The 23,188-nt window shown below is 40.0% G+C and overlaps 2 protein-coding genes across 4 annotated transcripts in view; both read left to right on the top strand.

Annotated features, from left to right (window-relative positions):
- Window positions 1-5,152, top strand: part of hepacam2 (HEPACAM family member 2) — a 31,518-nt gene extending 26,366 nt beyond the window's left edge. Inside the window, exons 8-9 of the mRNA XM_047383267.1 lie at window positions 2,398-2,471; window positions 2,589-5,152. Coding sequence (XP_047239223.1) covers window positions 2,398-2,471; window positions 2,589-2,699 — 185 coding nt within the window. The 3' untranslated portion in view covers window positions 2,700-5,152. The remainder of the gene's footprint in view (window positions 1-2,397; window positions 2,472-2,588) is intronic.
- Window positions 5,153-7,754: 2,602 nt separating this feature from the next.
- The window catches only part of vps50 (VPS50 EARP/GARPII complex subunit), a 158,289-nt gene continuing 142,855 nt past the window's right edge, over window positions 7,755-23,188 (top strand). For all 3 annotated transcript variants that reach the window (XM_047383265.1, XM_047383264.1, XM_047383266.1), the window contains exons 1-4: window positions 7,755-7,901; window positions 8,395-8,463; window positions 17,430-17,552; window positions 18,698-18,769. In XM_047383265.1, the coding sequence (XP_047239221.1) occupies window positions 7,869-7,901; window positions 8,395-8,463; window positions 17,430-17,552; window positions 18,698-18,769 (297 nt within the window). In that variant the 5' untranslated portion in view covers window positions 7,755-7,868. The remainder of the gene's footprint in view (window positions 7,902-8,394; window positions 8,464-17,429; window positions 17,553-18,697; window positions 18,770-23,188) is intronic.

Raw genomic sequence — 23,188 nt, 5'->3', positions numbered from 1 at the left:
CCGGGGAGAAAAACCTGACCGAAGGCTCCAGAACATCAACGGCGGGCCCCCTGGCCCCAGGAGGGCCCGGGGAAACGCCGACCGGAATGAACAGACCGAACTGGGTGCAAACCCTGCGCCCCACCATGGTCCCCCTTGGGCCCTAGTCGGTCTCGGTCTAGGAGCCGTGCTTGTGGACCCCAAGAAAGGGACATGAGGGGGGAGGGAACCCTGGAACGAGTCCCCAGCTGCCCCAGCAGCAACTGGCCGGCGGGGAGGTCTATGGATACCCGCCAGCTGCTGCCGTGTTCTTGAGGCCTGGGCTGTACGCTCCAAGGCCTCCAGCGCGGTGGAACCGAAGAGTTCTCCCGGAACCACAGGGAGAGCCCTTAGAGTTCTCCTGCAAAGCTCGGTCAGGGGCGATTGCGCCAGCCACACCTGGCGCTGAGCATGGACCAATGTAAAGAGCGTGCGTCCAAGCTCACGCGTCATCAGGGCGAAGGCCTGCAGAGAGGCGTCCAACAAGCCTTGAGTCGACTGGTCCAAGGGAACTGGCTCCAACGAAGAGGAGAGGCTCAACATCAGATGGGAGAGTGAGTTCTCTATGCGGCCCATCCGGGCACCTGAGTCGTAGGACCTACACAGCAAATCGTCCGTGACACGGCATTGCGGTCGTGGACAACGGGCATTAGGCCTCAACGCCTCATCGGGAGGAACAATGAGGGAGGCAATGGCAGATTTGACAGGGGGCATGCAGCCCAACCCGAACTTGGGCGCCTCGTGCATGGCAGCCAAGGCCCTGCCATCCGCTGTCGGGCAGGATAAGGCCCTTGTGTCCGTCCAGCAAGCATGCAGCTCCTGGACGTACTCTGCTGAGGGAGGAACAACAAAGGCGGCCATGGTGCCTAAGGAAGGCAGCAGGCGAGCAGCAAACCACTGCCGAAGAAAGTAAATAGACTCAACACGAGCAGAAAACGCTACCGGCGAGCCGAACAAACTTACCAGAAACCCTGGAAGAAAAGGCAGCTTGCGCAGCCTCTGGAAGGCAAAATAATTCGCAGCTTCGACCACAAACGATCACGAGGCTCCCAGCAGCAAGCAGCAAGAGGAACGAGGAACAAACAAACACAAGTCAACACCTGCATTCATCAACCTGCGCGCGAGATGAAGGAAGGGACTGGGTTCCCGGTGTCATGTGACTATATTGTTGTTATTAATTTTTCGCAAGAATGATCATTCAGTGCTTGAAGCACCGCCTCTGGCGGTCAGTAGGGATGAAATAGAACAAAAGCCACCACAGAGCCAAACAAAACCGCTACAGAAATGAGCTGAGGCTTTTCCCCTCTCCAAAATGTAAATACTGAGTTTGCAAATGCTGAGTTTAAAATTTACCATTTTAAAACCTTCAAAACTGTCATTTAAAGAACTGAGTGGATACTTCATAATTTCAACTTGCACATTTTGCAATAAAACGAAAATCACTATTTTCTCAGAAATTGACGGTTTTTCCTCATTTTCTCCATTTGTGCTCTGCTGACTTGTTCCTGGTTTTTCTGTGGCGCATCACTATTTTCCCCCAAAGTGATGGATCTGGAGGAAGTCTTTTCTGTGGGATGTGAGATGGGCTTTTGTGTTCTTTTTTTGTCAGTAGTGGTTTTGGCCTTGGAAATGTTTCATTAATACTATTTTGTCTCTTTCCTGATGTTAAACCAAGAACACTCACTTTAACTGAATAGGTAGTGAGGCTTGCAGTGCTTTAGCTGTTATTCTGGATCATTTTCTGATTCGTTCATGTAGTTATTTTGGTTCATCCTGGGAAGGTTCATCACTGTTCTGTGTTTTTTTTCGCCTTTTGTGGATTTTGGTGCTCCCTTCATTCACTGGAGTCCCAAAGCCTTAGAAATGGCTCTGTAGCCCTTTTAAGGCTGATAGCTGTCAGGGTATTTGTTTATCTGTTTATCTATGTTGAATTTCTTTACATTGGGGTATGATGTGTGTCTTTTTTGGATGTTTTAACCTACTTCATGTTGACAGACAGGTGGCATTTAAGTGATTTCTTGATTCAACAGATCCAGTTTTAATGAGGCCTGGGTGAGGCTCATGAACTTGAAATAAAATGTTATTAATCACAGGTAAGTTTTTCACAGAGGGCGAGGTTTGTTTGGACAACTGCTCTCCCTTGATAAATAAAACCATTTAAAGAAAGCATTTTGTTTTTGCTCAGGTTATCTTTGTCAGATATTAAATTTAGTTTATTATCTGAAACCTTTAAGTGGGAGTAAAAACAGAAGAAATATGTAAGAGGAAAAACACTTTTTCACACAGTTGCATTTATGTTGGCGTTACCACTGACCATGCACTATAGTCTTACTATAATGAGTTCATTTTGGTCTGACATTGTAAAATGTTTATCAACAGGTCATGAGGATGCAAAAGAGGACTTTGGCATCTATGAGTTTGTCTCCATACCAGGAAAAATGGAATCCACACAGGTAATTTACATTTTGTGGTCCGATGACTCCTTGAAAAGGAATAGAAATCTTTCGCAGTTAGTTTATTTTTCCCTCATTTTCCATTATGTCATAAATGTTTTTATTTACTTTCCCCAGGCATCATGCAAATCTCTTGCTCGGTTCGAATCCATTCAGGATATGCACACCACCATCTACGATGTGATCAGACATGTCCCAGAATCCCCTAGTACCAGCCTGCTGAAGTAACTGCTTGCTGGAAGTTTCAGTTAACATACTTGAAAGCTTCTGTGTAGCTTCATTCTTGTGTTTGCAGCCCAACAGTTTTGTTGCACAAAGTATGAAGGAGACCTAGTGGGGTAAGCAACCTGAATATGCACTGCTACTGTTCAGAGGTGGGGACAGATATTTATCATCTTCTACCAGAAATTCATGTTGGAAAGAAATGCATGAATGATTGGATATCTTTAAAAATGTTTATTTAAATAGATTTTTTTTGGTTCAAGGGTGAAGATCATTAAAAACCAAGCTGATCTTTGCATTACTTTGAACTTTTAGAATGTATCAATAACCAAAACACACAGATAACTTCTATAAAACAGTTATTAGGAAATAATTTAGCTTCCAACGTCTAACAGTCCCTGATATAAACATATGTTTTCTGAGAAGTGTTACAATAAATGCATTTTCTTGCTTTATTGTAAATATTGTACATGGAAACTTTACATATATTATTCTATTTATATATTTTTCTCTAGTCTTTGAAGTCCTGTATGGAAAAAACAGAACATACAAAAAATATTGCAAATGTCTGTCGTTAGGGTGAATACGGCTCAGAATAGTACATTTTTCTTATATTTTTCATTTTCAGGAGGAAAACATAGGAAAGTTTCTTTGTTCACTTATGAATTTACCACTTCGTATGACCATCCACAATGCTCATACTAAAATTATATGTACATATTTTATTGTTTAAATACAAGTTGTGTATTTTTCACAAACTGAACATTCTTGCAGTGTCTAATCTTACCATTGTTACTGAATGTAATTTGTTGCTCCAGCTAAATGGGAGCCACATTATCAGCTAAAAACAGGGAATTTTGCAAGACCTTGTCTACATGCAAACTAAATTTTAAGCAAGAAAAGTTGAACAGTTCACATCACTTTTTTGTTTTGTTTTTCTGTATTTGTGTAGCCTTAGCATGTGGAGCTTTCTAAAAAAAAGTGTACCGGCCTACTTTATACATGTCCACTATTGTTTTTGGTGGGCTACATTAAGACCGGACCCAGTTTTTTCCACATCAGTCTCGCTTTGTCATGAACTATATTACCATTCAAGTTTAAATGTGTCTGAAAAAGTTAAGAAATGCAAGGAAATGTTGAACAATGTCGAAGAAAATTTGGCTACAGATCTTGTTGAGGAATCTTCAACCCAGCACAAATTTAGCCTTGCTTCAGAAAATCTTCCTTTGAATTTCAATGATTGATTATTTGTTAACTTTATTGCCATTCACTGGTATGAAATTAACATTTCCACATTTGTTTTGTTGGAATTCTAATGCCGGGGTGGAAAACAGATATTGTAAGGGTCAGGGCCACACAGGCTAACTAAAGCTAACGCATCGGAAGCCCTGCAGTGCATCATATCAGTTGACATGATGCGTTGCCCCACGTCGGATGTGTTGGGGAGATCTGTGATGAGACAGAACAGTTTTGTCAGTGTGAACTCTTTTGGAACAGAACAGGTTTGAAAATTATCATTGATCACTCCAGTCTGCCGGTTTGGGTTTTTAAAAAAGAATATAGAATATAGGGTTGTATTTTTTGAAGCCTGTCCTAAATCACTAATATCTGTTGCCCTTTATCACCACTGTCTTATGTAAAGCATTCCTTGTCTTTACCTTGTCACTTTGAAAAGAGAAGACATGCACATTTAAGCTGGAGAGCAAAAGTAGTTTTGAGCAAATATGTGCTTCAGCTTCTATCTTAGGCTGTTTCACTTCGGGGGCACAGAGCATGGCTCTCCACAAAGTCTCAACAAAACATACAAGTGAGTTTTGTCTTAGCTCAGCAGCTAAACAAGCTAATTTCAATAAAAATTTAAAAATAGTGTCAGAGCTTGCTTTTATTTCCCCCTCATAATCTGTAAACATAGCTGAGTTTAGCCTTCATTCCGAAAAGAAAAAATGACAATGTATTAAGCACCACTGAGCCTGGGCGCAATTTGGAGGTGCCCGACCTTCTTCCCATCTCCGAGCTTAAAAGCCTTCTTGCCCCTACCAAAAGTGCTGTTTTGTATCTTGTTTTTCTGATAGAAAGTCAGATGAAATATTATTAAGGGAAATTGTTTTGGAGGAGTAGGTCAAACACGCAGCTTCTGGAAGGCAGGGAGTACAATTTTAGATGCTCTTAGTTTGTGCTTCCCATTTTGGTTACCTTTTACAAAACAGCAATGAAGACAGGAGAACAGTTAAGATCTATTAAAAAATTCACTAGAATGTTGTTCTTCTTCTTGCCTACTTTGCCAATGTACTTGAATCTGTGTCTCCAAATCTAGTTTTTTTTTGCTTTGCATTTCCTGTTCAAACTAAATAAAATCTAATGCTTTAAGAAAAAAAACAACTATTAATTATTTTGATATTTTTGTAAAGTTTGTGTATATGTGTTTTGTACTTTATTAAAGACATATCTGTTTAATTTTATGGGTCATTTGGAAGTCTGTTTGCTGTCTACAATGAAGCAAAAACCCTTTTCTGAGGGTTTTATTCAAACGGCTTTTATTCAACCCTTTTCCTTGTCTTTTAAGGAATAGATGTCCGCTGTTCTGTTTTCTCATAGTCAGTCCATCTGATGTTTTCATTTTAATCTCTCCTCTCATAGTTATATGATTTGCATGTATTGTTCCAAATCTGCAGCAGAGCGCACGTTTATGTCAGCATTTGGTGTGCCGGTATGCTGTGTACCTGGCGTGATGAGGAGACTGGCAGCGACAGATGGATGCTTCAGCATGTGGCAGAGTTCCCTCCTACCTACTCCTGCTGACACCTTGTCACGATTAAATAAGAGTGCCTGTGTGGTTTGTTTTTGTGCATATGCACGTTTAAAGAAAAGAAAAACAATATACTTGAAATTAAGAAAATAAAGTGCTCACGTTGTCAGGACTTTGTAGTTTATAAAATGACAGACACAATATCAGGTTTTGGTCTCTTTAAGTGGACTGCTAAGACTAAACTGCAATGCATAATAAAAGCTAAAACATTTGGAAATATTGCTTCTATGAAGTGGAACCTACAACTGCTAAAAACTTCAACTACCTGGCAACTGGGGAGATAATTAACTGCACGTCTCAACATGATGCTCCCTTGCATAACAACAAGGAGTCCTTTTAATCTTGTTCTAAGTATAGCTTATGAACTGACCAACTGTGTGTGCATCTTCTTTGTTGTGGCATCTCCGGGTAGAGGCAGCCATCTGTTCCGTCTCAGTGTATGCTTAAAGGGAGGCGCCTCCTTATGGATGGCTGCCTAACAAACAACAGCAGAGTAAATTCACCTAAGGAGAGCCGCCTCACCTTCATTTGACTGGGAAATAAGCCTAAAGCATGATTAACCAGGAACTTGCTCTCCCTCCACCTTTAGTGTGCTGCTTCCAAGTGTCGCTCAGTAGAAGGCCTGATGGGGCAATTACAAAGCAGGTTGAGTTGGTCTGCGTGCACCGCTTTGGTAATTATTTGGAAGAGCTTACAATGCAGAGCTAGGTCTAAGCTTGGCAGAGGTGGAGAATCGGGGTGCTCAGTCATGGGAAACATGGCATGACATGATGCCCTTTTAAATGAATGGAATGCAGATGAGTCTGGCTAAACAGTGCAACCACTGGAAATCCATTTATATTTATATTCATATATATATTTATATTGAACTGGTTTGATGAAGTTTTTTTGACTACAGTATTTGCACCCTTTTCATGTTTTTTTAGGTTACAAACTTCAATGCACTACGTTTTAGAAAGTGTATGATAGTTCAAAATAAAGTAGTATATCACAGCCAGATGGAACCAAAATGTGGATATTTTTAAAAAATATATTTTTTTCACAAATAAAAACCTAAAACATTTGGTGAGGTGGGGGAAAGTTGTATTCAATGCCTTTTTAATCTTATAATCCCAAATAAAATCCAGTTCTGTCAAGAGTCTTCTGATTTAACCTATTTGAATATGGAAACCCTGTGTGTAATTTATAAACACAGCTGTTTTGTGAAGGACTCAAGATGTGTTAGGGAACATTAAAGAACAAAACGTTTGTGACAGAAAACTAGCACAGCACATTACCCTGGACATACCGTCCCCATAATGGCAGCATCATGCTATGGGGAAGCAAAATACCAAATCTGTGGTAAGTCTTGAAAATTGATGTTCACACATGTTTTCCATCCTGTTTCACTGAGTTTAAGCTATTTGCAAAGAAGAATGGGCAAAAGGTCTATCTCTTGATATAAAAAGTTAAAAGAGACATACACTTTTATACTTTTGTGTGGCACCATTTATTCAATGTATTTGAGAAAAAGTTTAATTTGCCATCAAGAAGGGGAATATTCCTAGACTAATAATATAAAACAACTAGCTAAAGTATAATGCATCATTTAATCATGAATACCCTTATATCTTAATATTCATCAGTTTGAATTAAACAAATTTTAAAATGCCTGTATCACTTTATTAAAGAAGTACTACGTAGGTAAATACCTATGCATTTTCTTTGCACGCTGAACCTGGAAAAAGAAACAATAACTTCCTGGAAAATTTACATTTCCAATTTAGAGACCTTTACTTTGACTACGTCAGTAGGCCCTTTTGCAATAGCAGTATTACCCCTCCTTTATCTGAAATGACAGCATTTGGCAATAGCAGGTAAAAATATGTGGCGTGATTAAGGGTGGCTATTAACATTTTTAATATGATCCAAATAAACATGGAATGTGTTTTTAAAGTTTTTTATTTTTATTTCGTATAGGTGCACAACTTACTCTATTTTATTGTGTTGCAAAATTACTGACCTCCAGTGGCAAAATGAATTGGCTGCATAAATAAAACAATCCACATTTCATATTCATTTTTACCCTTAATCATATAAAAATATATATCCTCTTTTTGTGAATACAACACCACTTGGCTTCAATAACACAAAGATTGTACTGATATTGATTATTATTTATCCGTAAGAATCACCGGCAGGTAGAATTTACCGATACAGGGATTAAGAACTACATCTCCCAAGATGCTGCGGTATTCTTCTAGTTCCTGCTTTGGCAGTCACGTGACAGTCAACCATGGCTTCTTTCTCCTAGTGATAGAGGCTTATTGTTGACAAGACAATATTGAGGATTTACCTATTTCCTTTTTTTCACACAAGTTGGATTCACGATGCAGAAGATAAAGTCTCTTATGGCCCGACAGGTGAGAAAAAACATGCCTTTATTAAAGGACCAACTGGCCGGTTGTGTCTGACACCTAGCTTAGCTAACTGGCTAATTTGACAGCTCATTGTTTGACTTTCACCAGGCGCAGTAAGACGCAATAAACTGAGTATTTTCACTTAGTTCTATGAAGGCTTAAACTTATTTGTCTTGCATTAAGATGACGTTCTTTTCTGAATGAACACTGACGTCCAAACCGTAAAAAAAAAAAAAAACAACCCACTTGCACCCAACACTTGGCCACAACAATGACTCCTGGGCGGTTAGGGAAGTTCTTAGTTTGCACAAGCAGTATTGTTAGTTTGGGTGATTTATAGGAGACAACAGAACATGTCGCTCTCAGTAATTTGCACCGTCAGTTCCACTTTTTGTGTGTGTTTGTGCGCAGTAGTGTTCTCATGCTAGCCTTATCAGAAGGGGGCGGGCTGCACGAAGAGAAGACATTAATTAAAGGTTAATGCTGTTTTTGACAGGGCCTCAAAAGCCCCCAGGAGAGCATGGCTGATCTAAGTCCAGTGGAGAACCTCAGGATCCCCAGTACGGTAAGCTTTATGAGAAGCATGGCAGAGTAATAACTGTCAGGTGCTCATCTAGTCTTAGTTGTGTTTTCAGCTTAAAACAAAACCATCTGCAATGTTTTTGTTACTTAATAGAGAAAATGTAACAAAATCTGTGCATTCAGGAATGTGCTGAAAGTCTTGCTGTTCACATACTGGTTAGAAAAAAAATCAGTACGTGTGCACTGGAAACACAGGTTCCATTAAGTCGTCATTTTATTCCTTTTAATATTGTTCAATGGCATCTAAGCAGAGTATTTAATTATTGGAGTACCTTGCTAATAAAATGCATGCACATTTTCTTGTTTTGTCGTGTAAAAACCAAACACTTTCATGTATTTTATTGGGATTTCATGGAATACACCAACACAAAGTAGTGCATCATATTGAAATGAAAGAAAAGTGAGCTGTGTTTTTCAACTTTTTTTCCAAAATGAATGTGAAAAAAGCGGTGTACATTTGTATTCATTTCCAATCAGACAGTAATTTGTTGAACCCATTTTTTTGCAAGTACAGCAGCAAGTATTTTTGCAGTATGTCCCTAAGATCTTCGCAAACCTAGAGACTCCTAGAAAACTCTACCCATTCTTCTTTGTAAAATCAATCAAGCAAATGAATGCATCTGTAGAAATCAATTTTCAAGTCTAGCCAAACATTAAATGGAATTCCGTTCTAGACTTTGACTTGGCCTTTCTAAAACATAAATATGACTATAGCTCAAGCTGTGTGTTTAGTGCTGTTATCCTGCTGTGTAGTGAGTGAACCACCACCTCAGACGCCAGGATTACCTTGTATTTAGTATTTATCTTCCCATCAGCTCTGGCCAGCTCCCATTTCCCTCCTGAAGAAAAGCATGACCACTGCATGATGGTGCCTCTACTATTTTTAACAATTTAATGGTTTAGGATGATGTACACTGTTGGTTTTCCAGCACACTGTTTTGCATGTAGGCCAAAAAAAGCTCAGTTTTGTTTCTAATCTGATAAGAGCACCTTCAGTTCTTCACAATAATGTGGTCTATCTCATAAAAGGCAGGCCCTTTACTTGCAGTAAGAAACTTTCTATATACCACTTTTATTTCCATGTGGGGGGACTTGTTCCTTAGTGAAACAACAAACAGAAATTCAGTTGTCTATAGTCATGTCAGTGTTGAATAACAACAATAACTTATCTTTCTTGTTAAAACCATGCATTGATCTATTAAAAAACAAAGTTGCCTAAATCCTTATACAGTATCATGTATGTGATGATTAGCCCAAAAGTAAAGGTTTATGACAATAAAAGCTATGGACACAAAACCAAAAGAATTGCATGGGAATTGCACAAGAGGTAACATTATTCCTAGCATAATAGTGTAAAATATATTCTGCTTTTGCAATAGTGTTTCAACGTTTTGCCAAGTAGCCATTAAAATGCCCTCAGTCATGCTTTGTCACAGGAAGCATTTCTCATTTACCAACTTTGTCACATGCCAGCAGAGCAAAACGGCACACTGGCTCTTTATAATGTAAAATTACTTAAAGACACCTCATTGCACTGCCAGCTCCTGGCAACATTTGTCTTTGCCTTTTTAGTGATGACCTTCCTAGTAATGTGACTGCTGTACAATCTGGAAGCCGATAAACCAATCAGAAATGCGCCCGGGTGATTGGAGTAGACGTTTAATTTATGTCCTCCTCCTTAGCTTAAAGCTCCTGTACCTGCATGTTTTAGGTTGTATGCCTAGTTTGCCCTGAGTAGCATTTTCTTTCACTTTGTTTTGTTTTTATTTTTCAGGTAATGTTACATGTCAGTATTTGCTTGTGAAGATAAGATCAATAAAGGAAGTGCTCTCTATGACAGCTCACTTGTGCGGTTTAGGAAAGCTGAAGTTAAAAAGTTGGTTGCTGCTGCTGCCTGGGTGAAAGGAAGACAAGCGGCCATTTAATGTTTACCTATAACCATGGCTACAATAAAGCAGATGATAGTGTCCGGACATACATCTGTTTATTTTCATTAGATGCTTTCGTATCAGGTGGCTTGGCCAAACTGGACATCCAGTAACCAAACACGGTTTTGAGTATAGATGTTATCACACCTGCTGTGTTTGGCTTCGGTGTTGTGAAGCAGCTTAGAATAATGAGCAAGAAAATAATGGCTCGCATTGTGTATTAATGTGCAGCCAGAGTACATTGATAGTACTGCTTTAGATCAGGTAAATAAAACCTTAGCAAAAGCAATTGTAGTTTTAAAGGCTGATTTCATTTACTCAGTGAGAAAGCTGTCCAACTAACCAGGTCTTATGTAGAAAAGGTAATCACCCCTTGAACCTAAATCTTGACATCAATAACGTTTAAGTGTTTGTACAATTTTGGCCCAATCTTCTTTGCAGAATTGGTTTAGGATAGTTACATTGGAGAGTTTAAGATCATGTCACTGCATCTCAGGTAGTTTCAAGTCGATTGCCTCGTCAGTCCACTGAAGGTGTTTTTAAAAGTCTCATCAAGATGTCATTTGGCAATTTGTGTTCTTTTTGGTCAGCAGTGAGTTTGTTCTTAAAACTCTTCCATTATCCCCATTATTGCCCACTCTTTTCTTATTGTTGAATCATGAACCTTAACTGAGGTAAGTGAGGCCTTCAGTGATTCAGATGTTCTTCTGTGTTCTTTGTGACCTCCATGATGAGTTATTGATGCGCCCTTGGAGTAATTTTGTTACGCTGCCCAGTGCTGATTTCTAGGAAGGTTCACCACTGTTTCATGTTTTCCCCATTTGTGGATAAGGGCTCTCATTGTGGTTCATTGGAGTTCCAAAGCCTTAGAAATGTATATGTATTTCGAATGTGTATCTGTACTTGAGTTTCTTTAGATTGAGGTATGATGGGTTCCTTCTTCAGATCTCTTAGCCTACTTCATGTTGTCAGAGTGGTGCTATTTAAGTGATTCCTTGATTCTATTAATCAGACAGTTATAAGGCTTTGTTGTGACCAGTTAATCAGTTAATGTGTGGTTTAAATAAGGAGGCAGTTTGGTTTGGATATTTTTCCTCTTAAAAAATAAAATCATAATTTAAAACTACAGTTTTTATATTTATGTTTGTCCAATTTTAACATTTGTTTGTTCATCTGCAACATTTAAGTGTGAGGAAAAAGCAAAACAAAAGAAATCTGGGCGGCAAATACGTTTCTCAGCACTGTAAGTTACATGTTGTTCTGTGTTCACCGCAAACATCCTCCTCGCGTGTTCAACCAAAACAAAAACAGTCATCGTTTGATGCCTTTGATGCTATTACTTCGCGTGAACACCTGACGCCTCAGCTTACAAGAAAATGAAACGGGCCCCACAGGCACCCACAGTCCTTCCTGGATGTTAGGGATGAACCCATTACTGCTGTCACACTGGGGAAGCCTGTGAGCTAACATGCCGCTGGGCCCAGCAGAGTGAGACCAATATGCTTGATTTTTTTACATGATACTGTGGTACTGAAACTGGAGGCTGCCATGCGTATTTTATCTGTGATTCGAATCATTTATCATCCTCCAGGACTTGACAGCTGCATGTGGTACACTGTGAGTTGGAGAAGTGATGGAGCCGATGATTGATAGATGATGCTGTTGAGTCACTGTGAAGACTCAACTTGAGGATTTGATAGACAGTCATGCACCTTGAGCGTGTTCTACTCTGTTTTAAACTGAATCAGCTTTACCTTGTTATGCAATAATATGTTTTCCCTTTTTCCCAAAATATTCCATCTCAATAATTTAACTGAATTATAAATTGTTAGGACCCATTGTGAGTGTTCAAATGAATTTATCTGTACACATAAAACGTTAGAAATCTTTAACTTCTTACTCCATAAACGTATTTACAAGTAGAATAAATATATTTAATAAATGAAGTGTGTGTATGTATATATAGATAGATATAGATTATATAAATATTATTATCTATCTATCTATCTATCTATCTATCTATCTATCTATCTATCTATCTATCTATCTATCTATCTATCTATCTATCTATCTATCTATCTATCTATCTATCTATCTATCTATCTATCTATCTATCTATCTATCTATCTATCTATCTATCTATCTATCTATCTCTCTCTCTCTCTCTCTCTCTCTCTCTCTCTCTCTCTCTCTCTCTCTCTCTCTCTCTCTCTCTCTCTCTCTCTCTCTCTCTCTCTCTCTCTCTCTCTCCTCTCTCTCTCTCTCTCTCTCTCTCTCTCTCTCTCTCTCTCTCTCTCTCTCTCTCTCTCTCTCTCTCTCTCTCTCTCTCTCTCTCTCTCTCTCTCTCTCTCTCTCTCTCTCTCTCTCTATCTCTCTATCTCTCTATCTCTCTCTCTCTCTCTATCTCTCTCTCTCTCTGATGTCATGATGAAAATGTAACATTCATATATTTTAGATTCATTGCACACTAACTGAAATATTTCAGGTCTTTTATTGTCTTAATACGGATGATTTTGGCATACAGCTCATGAAAACCCAAAATTCCTATCTCACAAAATTAGCATATCATTAAAAGGGTCTCTAAACGAGCTATGAACCTAATCATCTGAATCAACGAGTTAACTCTAAACACCTGCAAAAGATTCCTGAGGCCTTTAAAACTCCCAGCCTGGTTCATCACTCAAAACCCCAATCATGGGTAAGACTGCCGACCTGACTGCTGTCCAGAAGGCCACTATTGACACCCTCAAGCAAGAGGGTAAGACACAGAAAGAAATTTCTGAACGAATAGGCTGTTCCCAGAGTGCTGTATCAAGGCACCTCAGTGGGAAGTCTGTGGGAAGGAAAAAGTGTGGCAGAAAACGCTGCACAACGAGAAGAGGTGACCGGACCCTGAGGAAGATTGTGGAGAAGGGCCGATTCCAGACCTTGGGGGACCTGCGGAAGCAGCGGACTGAGTCTGGAGTAGAAACATCCAGAGCCACCGTGCACAGGCGTGTGCAGGAAATGGGCTACAGGTGCCGCATTCCCCAGGTCAAGCCACTTTAGAACCAGAAACAGCGGCAGAAGCGCCTGACCTGGGCTACAGAGAAGCAGCACTGGACTGTTGCTCAGTGGTCCAAAGTACTTTTTCCGGATGAAAGCAAATTCTGCATGTCATTCGGAAATCAAGGTGCCAGAGTCTGGAGGAAGACTGGAGAGAAGGAAATGCCAAAATGCCAGAAGTCCAGTGTCAAGTACCCACAGTCAGTGATGGTCTGGGGTGCCGTGTCAGCTGCTGGTGTTGGTCCACTGTGTTTTATCAAGGGCAGGGTCAATGCAGCTAGCTATCAGGAGATTTTGGAGCACTTCATGCTTCCATCTGCTGAAAAGCTTTATGGAGATGAAGATTTCAGTTTTCAGCACGACCTGGCACCTGCTCACAGTGCCAAAACCACTGGTAAATGGTTTACTGACCATGGTATCACTGTGCTCAATTGGCCTGCCAACTCTCCTGACCTGAACCCCATAGAGAATCTGTGGGATATTGTGAAGAGAACGTTGAGAGACTCAAGACCCAACACTCTGGATGAGCTAAAGGCCGCTATCGAAGCATCCTGGGCCTCCATAAGACCTCAGCAGTGCCACAGGCTGATTGCCTCCATGCCACGCCGCATTGAAGCAGTCATTTCTGCAAAAGGATTCCCGACCAAGTATTGAGTGCATAACTGTACATGATTATTTGAAGGTTTACGTTTTTTTTGTATTAAAAACACTTTTCTTTTATTGGTTGGATGAAATATGCTAATTTTGTGAGATAGGAATTTTGGGTTTTCATGAACTGTATGCCAAAATCATCCGTATTAAGACAATAAAAGACCTGAAATATTTCAGTTAGTGTACAATGAATCTAAAATATATGAATGTTAAATTTTCATCATGACATTATGGAAAATAATGAACTTTATCACAATATGCTAATATTTTGAGAAGGACCTGTATATATATGTAGATATCTATCTATAGTTCTGCTGTTTCTACTGCAGTTCCATGCAGTAACCAATAGGCACCAGCAGGGGTCACCACTTATGTGCCTATTGTACGTTGATATGACTTTGGACTCACAGAAACGACCCATTCATTCACTGATACTAAGTACATCATTTGTTAAATATATCTTACGACGTAAATGAATGAACTAACAAGTCATGTCTGTCATGATATAAATATAAATTGTGTGAATTTTTCAAAGTAACTCATGTTGCATAGTGTACAAACATAAATTGACACTTTGCAGACAATAAAATGACAACACAACATCACAGCCACACAGTCTTCACGCTTTTCAGTCAATGAGAGACGTTGCTAAATGAAAGATGTAATAATCACGTGCTTCCAAGCAAGGCTTTATTATTGTTATCCTATAAATCAGCAGCTGTCTGCTGTTAGGGCCCCAGATTGAGCTATCTGCTGTCTCTGTAGCAGGTGATAGGATGAACCCAGTTAGGCTCAGATACATATTCAGCTTTTGTTTTGCCGAGCAGGGGTTTAATTTGTTTACCTGATAGATGACGGCCTCTTCTTGTGTTTCTTCCTCGGTGCATCTTGTGACCTCCTGCTGTCTGTGCTTGCCTTTCTTGTAAAGGGGTACGTTTTTGTTTCGATTCCAACATTCAGTCACTGCTCTCCTCAAATGTCCACTTCTGCAATGAGATAGAAAATTCATAAATGGCAAAAAAAGGGGTGGGGGGTATAAAGGGGTTGATGGAGAGAGATGGTTTGGTTGTCCCTCATCCTTCAATGTGAAATTTGATCAGAGCTTCCCAGCGGCCTCATGTTTTGGGTCTTTCACTGGCCGCATAGACGTCTGTGTTATTTCTGCAGTGCGCAGAGGGGAAGGTAGGGAATTATTTAAGTCGGCGTAGCCTCGTGATGACTCACTCTTTCAGAGGTTTTTCAAGTTTTGCAGTTGATGGAGGGAAAGAGAAGCAGTGTCACACAGAAGAAGTTAATTTCTGAGAGTAACTTTACAGGAGACACAAAACCATTGTCCTTCGCTCACTCCTCTTCTTCTTTACCTTTTTGCTGCGAGTGACTCATCCACCCCACCCCCAGTCTCCCTCTCTTTCAAACTTTCCCTTTCCTTTTAAGCTGATTTTTCCACCAGCCCTTTTGGTAGCCGAGCGTATTCTCTCTCCTCCTAACTCTCCTTTCCCATCTCTAGCTGTCACCCACTCCTCCAGCCCCGGGGATCCGATTCGCTCCTTTTACCTGATTCAAACAGCAACCTGCAACTAAAGGCTCGCGCACACACAATATTAAACAATCTGATGGTTCACTTTAATCTTCCTTTTTTGCCCTGTGTAAGAAAATCTATTTATAGCAGAGTAACAGTGGGTGGAAAAATAGTGAATTAGATGGAGCCGTATATTAGAGCAGAAAATAAAATTACACGCAGCAGCATTGCAACGTAGAAATGTCAACCAGCTTGAAGCAGATTTAGATGCTTGGATGCCCTACATGTTTTTTTTTTGCTAACATATATGTGTGGCTAAGCAGCTATTTCATGCCAAATTTATGGGTGCATTGATCGAGTTTCTCCTTTGTTTATGTACTTTTAAGTTATTTTAACCCCATGGCTTGTTTATTGTGTTGGTGCATGTTAATGTTCTGATAAGCTAAGCGTTATGCTAGGGTTTCTTGTAAAGAAAAAGCTTCCACTTAATATAAGAAGTATTCATAGACCTTGAGCACATTACAACCTCAACATTTAAGGCATTTTATTGGCACTTTCTGTGTTAGATCATAACAGAGTAGTGTATAATTAAGTGGAAGGAAATTGAATCATGGATTTCAATTATTGTTTTATAAATAAAAATATGAAAAGTTTGGCTCCTTTTCGTCTCATACTTCTTGACAAAATCTAATGGTGTCTTCAAATCTAACTGTCTTCAGAAGATACCTGTTCGTGATTTAATCTCAGTATAAATATATCTGTTCTCAGAGGTTTCTGTGGAATACAAATATACTTTTAGCTTTTAGATTTTATTTGTTGCAATTAGCTGGGTTTTTCTAGATAGAAAACCAGTTGGAAAAAAGAAACTGAACTGAAATGCATTGTTTTAAACTGGGATTGAATTGGAATGTGTATAATTGATTTTGAATCATTCAATGGAATTAGCTTTAAGTAAATTGGATTTTTTGTATAGTCTCACAAAATCCCAGTAGAATATCAAGAATGTTTGTGGTTATAATGTATCAATGGAGTACAAATACTTCTGCAAGGCACTGTATGAAGTATATGTCATAACCTCGTACATAATCTTCCATGGTAGGCCTTCAGCAGACGTAGCCCTGCTAGTAGTACAAGTAGTAACTTCTTAAAAGTTCCCCAAGCTCAAATGAAATGTATTTGGGTGTGACTCTGTGTCTTTGCTCTACTTTCATCCTTTTTGTTTCCCTTGTGTAATGCAACTCTACATCTCCTCCATCGCTTTCATATTGACATGTGACTGCATCGCAGCTCATTAAGGTGAGGATGTGGGCTTAAAGCTCCTTCTTCTAAAAGAGCTGCACCAGCAATAAGGCTCGACAGATGCACAGTGTGTTAATCAATAAATGTCTCATGTTTCTCAGAGATTCTCAGAAGGCAGAATCGTAGTCCTTTTTCTTTCTGCTTCCTATTTCTCCTCGACATTGAACCGGTAAACAGGCTGCAGGCTTCACTCAAAACTTGTCATTACCGTTTTTCATTTTCTTCCATTTAGTTGCTACCCCACACACCCACTCTTTGCACCCTGTTTTGTGTTTTTCTGGCCTCTTCCTTCACCTTCACCTTTTCCCAAAACTTATTTGCATGTTTTTTTTTTTTCGATTCACATCTACCTTCCTTTAAATGTTTTTCCCTGTGGCAATCTCACCGCTTTTGCTATATGGTCTTTTGAAAATCGTAAAATTACAACCATCAGAAAAGCGTAACGTATGAAAGGAGCATCTTTTAAAGCTCTCTCCCTCCCTGTGCCCGTGTCTATATGTCCTACAGGAGGAGTTGCGGGAGCTGAGGCAGCAGCCCATCGACCCCCAGGCGGAGCAGGAAATCATTGACAGCATCGAGGAGGTCTACTTTTCCAATGACTCCTTCGACATGGTGCGGCACGAACTGGAGGTCAGTTGCTCCGGGATCGTGTTATCGTGTAAACGAGTGCCATTCTGTTCAAAATGATGAAACTGGCTCCCCTTCATAGGATAATGATTGCATTAAAGCTCTCCACGTTTCAGCAACTTTAATAAGGGCTGCATTGCATATCAAATGGGAATAAAAATGCACATTGAGCCCCATCTGACTGGCAGGAGTAAACCTTTTTCTTACCTGAGCTGCTGTCTCTTACGCTCTTACTGAGCCGCGTGCACATCATCGAGGTCCGGATTGATGGATTGCATCCACGCAACACAAGAAAGGTGTAAAATCTCATTAGATTTACCTTTGTATTGCTACACCATCTGAAATGAGACTTTCAGTCAAGAGGAAAGTAATTACCTCTCATGCTTTGGGCCATGGATTCGTAATATTTTCTTTTCTCTAGCAAAGTTTGTTTACCAAATAAGATCCTCTACCATCTTTGTCTAATCTGATTTATGATCTGACAATGTGGATTTACTGAGCAAACTCTTCTTTTTTTGAAAAAGAGTGAAGAATTGGAGTTACCTTTAGTCACAGTAGCTAAGACAGCTTAAGTTCTTTGAAATGCACAGTGAGATATCTTTCAGAATTTGGAAGCGTCAGGAGAGAAGATTACCTCTTTCAAGATCATCTCTGCTGTGATCTTGTGCAGGAGCAATATAATTGTAGATGTGAAGATGGACGGAGCTAAAAACAGAGCAATCTTGGGAGAAAAACCTGTTAGAGGCTGCAGAAGACTTGTTTGCTGTTTACTAAATAAAATCCTTTACCATCCTAACTAATCTGACAAATTGTATTAACTGGCCAAATACCTGTTTTTATTTTAAACACCTGAGCTATCTTTAGTGACAGGGGCTAAAGTTGAAGTTATTTTTAAATGATTTGATATATATATATACAAGAATATTAAGACTCTTGGGAGGGTAGATTACCTGTTTCAAGGTAGATCGAGTCCCTTCCTAGTTAAATGCCCACTTGTGTTATTGACTGCATGCAGCCATACTAACATGAAAAGGGTTTTAAAATCAGTTTACAGACACAAAGTCCTTGGCTGTTATTATCTGTGTTGGAGGATGCGGTCTAAACATTCATCACGGTTTGATGTTTGTCTGTGTTTCCTATGATTATAGAAGCTCCCACCTGAGCTGAACCTGCAGGAGCTTGAGGAGTACAGAGAAAAGCTCAAGAGACAGCAGGCTGCAGTAAGTATCTGCTGGCTTTTTCTGTCAGTCTCTTAATCCATTTTATTTGCTGTGCAGCTTTTCTAACCTTGCAATAATATTTCAAGGACAGCCTGCGTAGAGGTAGGGAGACATAATCTTGGGAAAAAAAGAAAGAAACATTTAAAGAAAATATACACTGAGAGGTTTTCATCCAGACCGGACAGACTCCCACATGTTATTTCTTCCAATGGGGAGTTTAACATGTTTCTGTCAGATGTTCAGAAATAGTAGTGAAGATTAAACTCAGCAATGTGAAGCTTTACCACAAAATTAACACAAAATTATATAAGCCATTTAGCCAATGTAAATCTAAAGGTAGAAAGTGCAGAAAATGACTATCTAATGCCCCTTTTCCATGGGCTCTACTTTGGCTGGCTTCACTCTACATGGCCTGTTTTGCAACCATTTCCATTACTGGCTTTTCCAGCCTGGTACTGGCTTTTTAGGTACCTGCTCAGCAGCAGGTCCCATTGGGACTGGGGAGGGCCGAAATGTGACATGAATGCTGTTCACTGATTGGCCATTTGCGTGGTCAGCTGTTTGACTCTGACTGTGTTATTTAGCAGCAGCTCGACGGGGCGAGGAAAAATGTCAAGTTGTTAGCCAAGGGCAACAACTTGACAAAAATTCACGAGCCACTACAAAAATATTAAGGACCACAATGGTCGGAGTGCGTCAAACTGAGAGCTGTGGCGGTGGTTTGAAATCATGAACGCCATTTTTAGAGGGTGGTGTGGACTCCGCAACCTCACTGTTTTAAGAGGACATGATGTGCAGTAGTGTTCACATCAGCATTGACGCCTGGAGCTTCAAGCCACACCTCCAGCCGTCAATGGAAACACAACAGGTTTTGCTGCTGAGTAGAGCGAAGATGAGTGGAGTGGAATAGTGCGGTGCTGGAACATTGATTGGAAAAGAGGCATAAGAACCTTATTAAACAAATCCAGCTGTTTATTGTCTCAGTCACTTATTGCTCAGCAGCACAAATGATCCGGGGTGAACATAAAAATCCTAATGAACTTAGCAGGTTTGCTAGCTCTATATATAAAATTATTTCTGTTTGCTGAATTGTAGAATAATTGGAAATATATACATTTATATCCCTTTCTTCAATCTACATACCCCAAGATTACTATAATTTTAAACAGTTTGGGAAAGCCCAGATGATGATGTCATGGCTTTGTAAGCTTCTAGTGGAGGCACACAAGTTGATATAACATTAAGGCAACATATCAAACTCACTGCTTCTTTGTATGACATCATGGAAAATTCAATGGAAATCCGCTGAGAAATCAGAAAGATAATTGTGGACCTCCACAAGTCCAGTTTATCCTTTGGTACAATTTCCAGATGCCTGCAGGTGCCGTGTTCATCTGTTCAGATGATGCCATGTCCAGTCATCATACTGTCCAGAAAGGAGAGGAGTTCTCTGTCCCAAAGATGAACAAGTTTTGGTGCAAAATATGCATATTCTCCCCAGAGCAAAAAGAAAAGACCCTGTGGGTCACTCAGACAGGAAGAAGCCATAACTCTAAAGTCATAAAAAGTCATATGACAATTTGCCAATGCACTCAAGAACTCAGGACTCAGGAGTCTTCTGGCATAATGACTTAGAGGAAAATGGGGAAGTTTGCCAGCCTGAGAGCACCATTCCAACTAGGAAGTATGGAGGTGGCAGCATCATGTTGTGGGAGTGTCTTTTGTTGAAGGAGGAGCAGGTGCACCTTACAAAATATGTCATCATAAAGAATATACAAAGTGTTTGGAAATATTGATCAAATGTCTTAAGGCAAGGAAGTTAAATCTTACATGCAAAAGGGATTTCCAAATGGACAATGACCCTAATTAGTTCCACTATGACTTGAGGACAACAAAATCCCCTGATCAGTCCCATAGAAAATTTGTGGGCAGAACTGAAAGCTGAAAGTGTGAGCAATCCAAACCCATTTACACCAGTTCTCTCTGGAGGACTGGACCAAAGTTCCAGCAAACTATTGAGAAGCAAAACATTTCACTCAAGTTATATAGTTTAAAAGACATGTTTACCAAATGCTAAGGAAGTGTATGTAAACCTCTAAAAATGCACAAAATTTACTCTCATTAATTTTGGCATTTCACACATAAAATATGGTAATTCTCACGGATCTAAAACAGGAAAGATTTAGTCTTCATGTTGGGCAGTAAGTCAGTGTTTCTTTCCATGCAGTGTGTTTAAATATCTGTTTTTAACTGTATGTTGAGTTAATGCTGAGTTAATGTTAGCCTGTTTTGTCTTGTAACAGGGTTTTTGAGGCATTTCTTGTTAGATACTATAGATTGAAAGTGAAAAGCATGAAATCAACACAGGAGTGTCCTCAGAAACCTGTACTGACTTCACCTTAAGGTTCATTTTATTACTCTGGAAAGCTAAAGTAATAAAAACTCCCTGCTTCTCACGCTGCCTTTTGCTGGTGACATTCATTTTGAAATAATGAAACATCTAAAGGAAAAATCTCCTTAAAAGCTCTTTTTCATTTTGATGAACAAGTTGTATCTGCTTTTTCTCCAGCTCAAAGCAACCACTGCTTTCTAAAATTAGCTTTATATACCAGAGGTCTTCCAAAACAGTCCACAGCCAGAAGTGTCTTGTTAGGTGTGGTTGACTTGAAAGGTTCTTTGGCGGTTCTAAAAACATGGTTATCTACTACAATGGGGGATGTGGGGAGGAATAAATGGCATTTGTTGATTTGCACTCAGTAAAATAATAACTTCTTTGTTCTTTTAATTTTGTAGCTGGTTCCCATGACATCCATGTCTGGTTTTCCTTCTACAGCAGGGTCATTTTTTATAAAATCCATTATACAGGTCCTTCTCAAAATATTAGCATATTGTGATAAAGTTCATTATTTTCCATAATGTCATGATGAAAATTTAACATTCATATATTTTAGATTCATTGCACACTAACTGAAATATTTCAGGTCTTTTATTGTCTTAATACGGATGATTTTGGCATACAGCTCATGAAAACCCAAAATTCCTATCTCACAAAATTAGCATATTTCATCCGACCAATAAAAGAAAAGTGTTTTTAATACAAAAAACGTCAAACTTCAAATAATCATGTACAGTTATGCACTCAATACTTGGTCGGGAATCCTTTGGCAGAAATGACTGCTTCAATGCGGCGTGGCATGGAGGCAATCAGCCTGTGGCACTGCTGAGGTCTTATGGAGGCCCAGGATGCTTCGATAGCGGCCTTTAGCTCATCCAGAGTGTTGGGTCTTGAGTCTCTCAACGTTCTCTTCACAATATCCCACAGATTCTCTATGGGGTTCAGGTCAGGAGAGTTGGCAGGCCAATTGAGCACAGTGATACCATGGTCAGTAAACCATTTACCAGTGGTTTTGGCACTGTGAGCAGGTGCCAGGTCGTGCTGAAAAATGAAATCTTAATCTCCATAAAGCTTTTCAGCAGATGGAAGCATGAAGTGCTCCAAAATCTCCTGATAGCTAGCTGCATTGACCCTGCCCTTGATAAAACACAGTGGACCAACACCAGCAGCTGACACGGCACCCCGGACCATCACTGACTGTGGGTACTTGACACTGGACTTCTGGCATTTTGGCATTTCCTTCTCCCCAGTCTTCCTCCAGACTCTGGCACCTTGATTTCTGAATGACATGCAGAATTTGCTTTCATCCAAAAAAAGTACTTTGGACCACTGAGCAACAGTCCAGTGCTGCTTCTCTGTAGCCCAGGTCAGGCGCTTCTGCTGCTGTTTCTGGTTCAAAAGTGGCTTGACCTGGGGAATGCGGCACCTGTAGCCCATTTCCTGCACACGCCTGTACACGGTGGCTCTGGATGTTTCTACTCCAGACTCAGTCCACTGCTTCCGCAGGTCCCCCAAGGTCTGGAATCAGCCCTTCTCCACAATCTTCCTCAGGGTCCGGTCACCTCTTCTTGTTGTGCAGCGTTTTCTGCCACACTTTTTCCTTCCCACAGACTTCCCACTGAGGTGCCTTGATACAGCACTCTGGGAACAGCCTATTCGTTCAGAAATGTCTTTCTGTATCTTACCCTCTTGCTTGAGGATGTCAATAGTGGCCTTCTGGACAGCAGTCAGGTCGGCAGTCTTACCCATGATTGGGGTTTTGAGTGATGAACCAGGCTGGGAGTTTTAAAGGCCTCAGGAATCTTTTGCAGGTGTTTAGAGTTAACTTGTTGATTCAGATGATTAGGTTCATAGCTCGTTTAGAGACCCTTTTAATGATATGCTAATTTTGTGAGATAGGAATTTTGGGTTTTCATGAGCTGTATGCCAAAATCATCCGTATTAAGACAATAAAAGACCTGAAATATTTCAGTTAGTGTGCAATGAATCTAAAATATATGAATGTTAAATTTTCATCATGACAT

Source organism: Girardinichthys multiradiatus, chromosome 13 (genome assembly GCF_021462225.1).
Source record: "Girardinichthys multiradiatus isolate DD_20200921_A chromosome 13, DD_fGirMul_XY1, whole genome shotgun sequence".
NCBI classification, from domain to species: Eukaryota; Metazoa; Chordata; class Actinopteri; order Cyprinodontiformes; family Goodeidae; genus Girardinichthys; species Girardinichthys multiradiatus.
The sequence above is the reverse complement of the archived record's forward strand: the minus strand, read 5'-3'. Positions and strand labels throughout refer to the sequence as shown.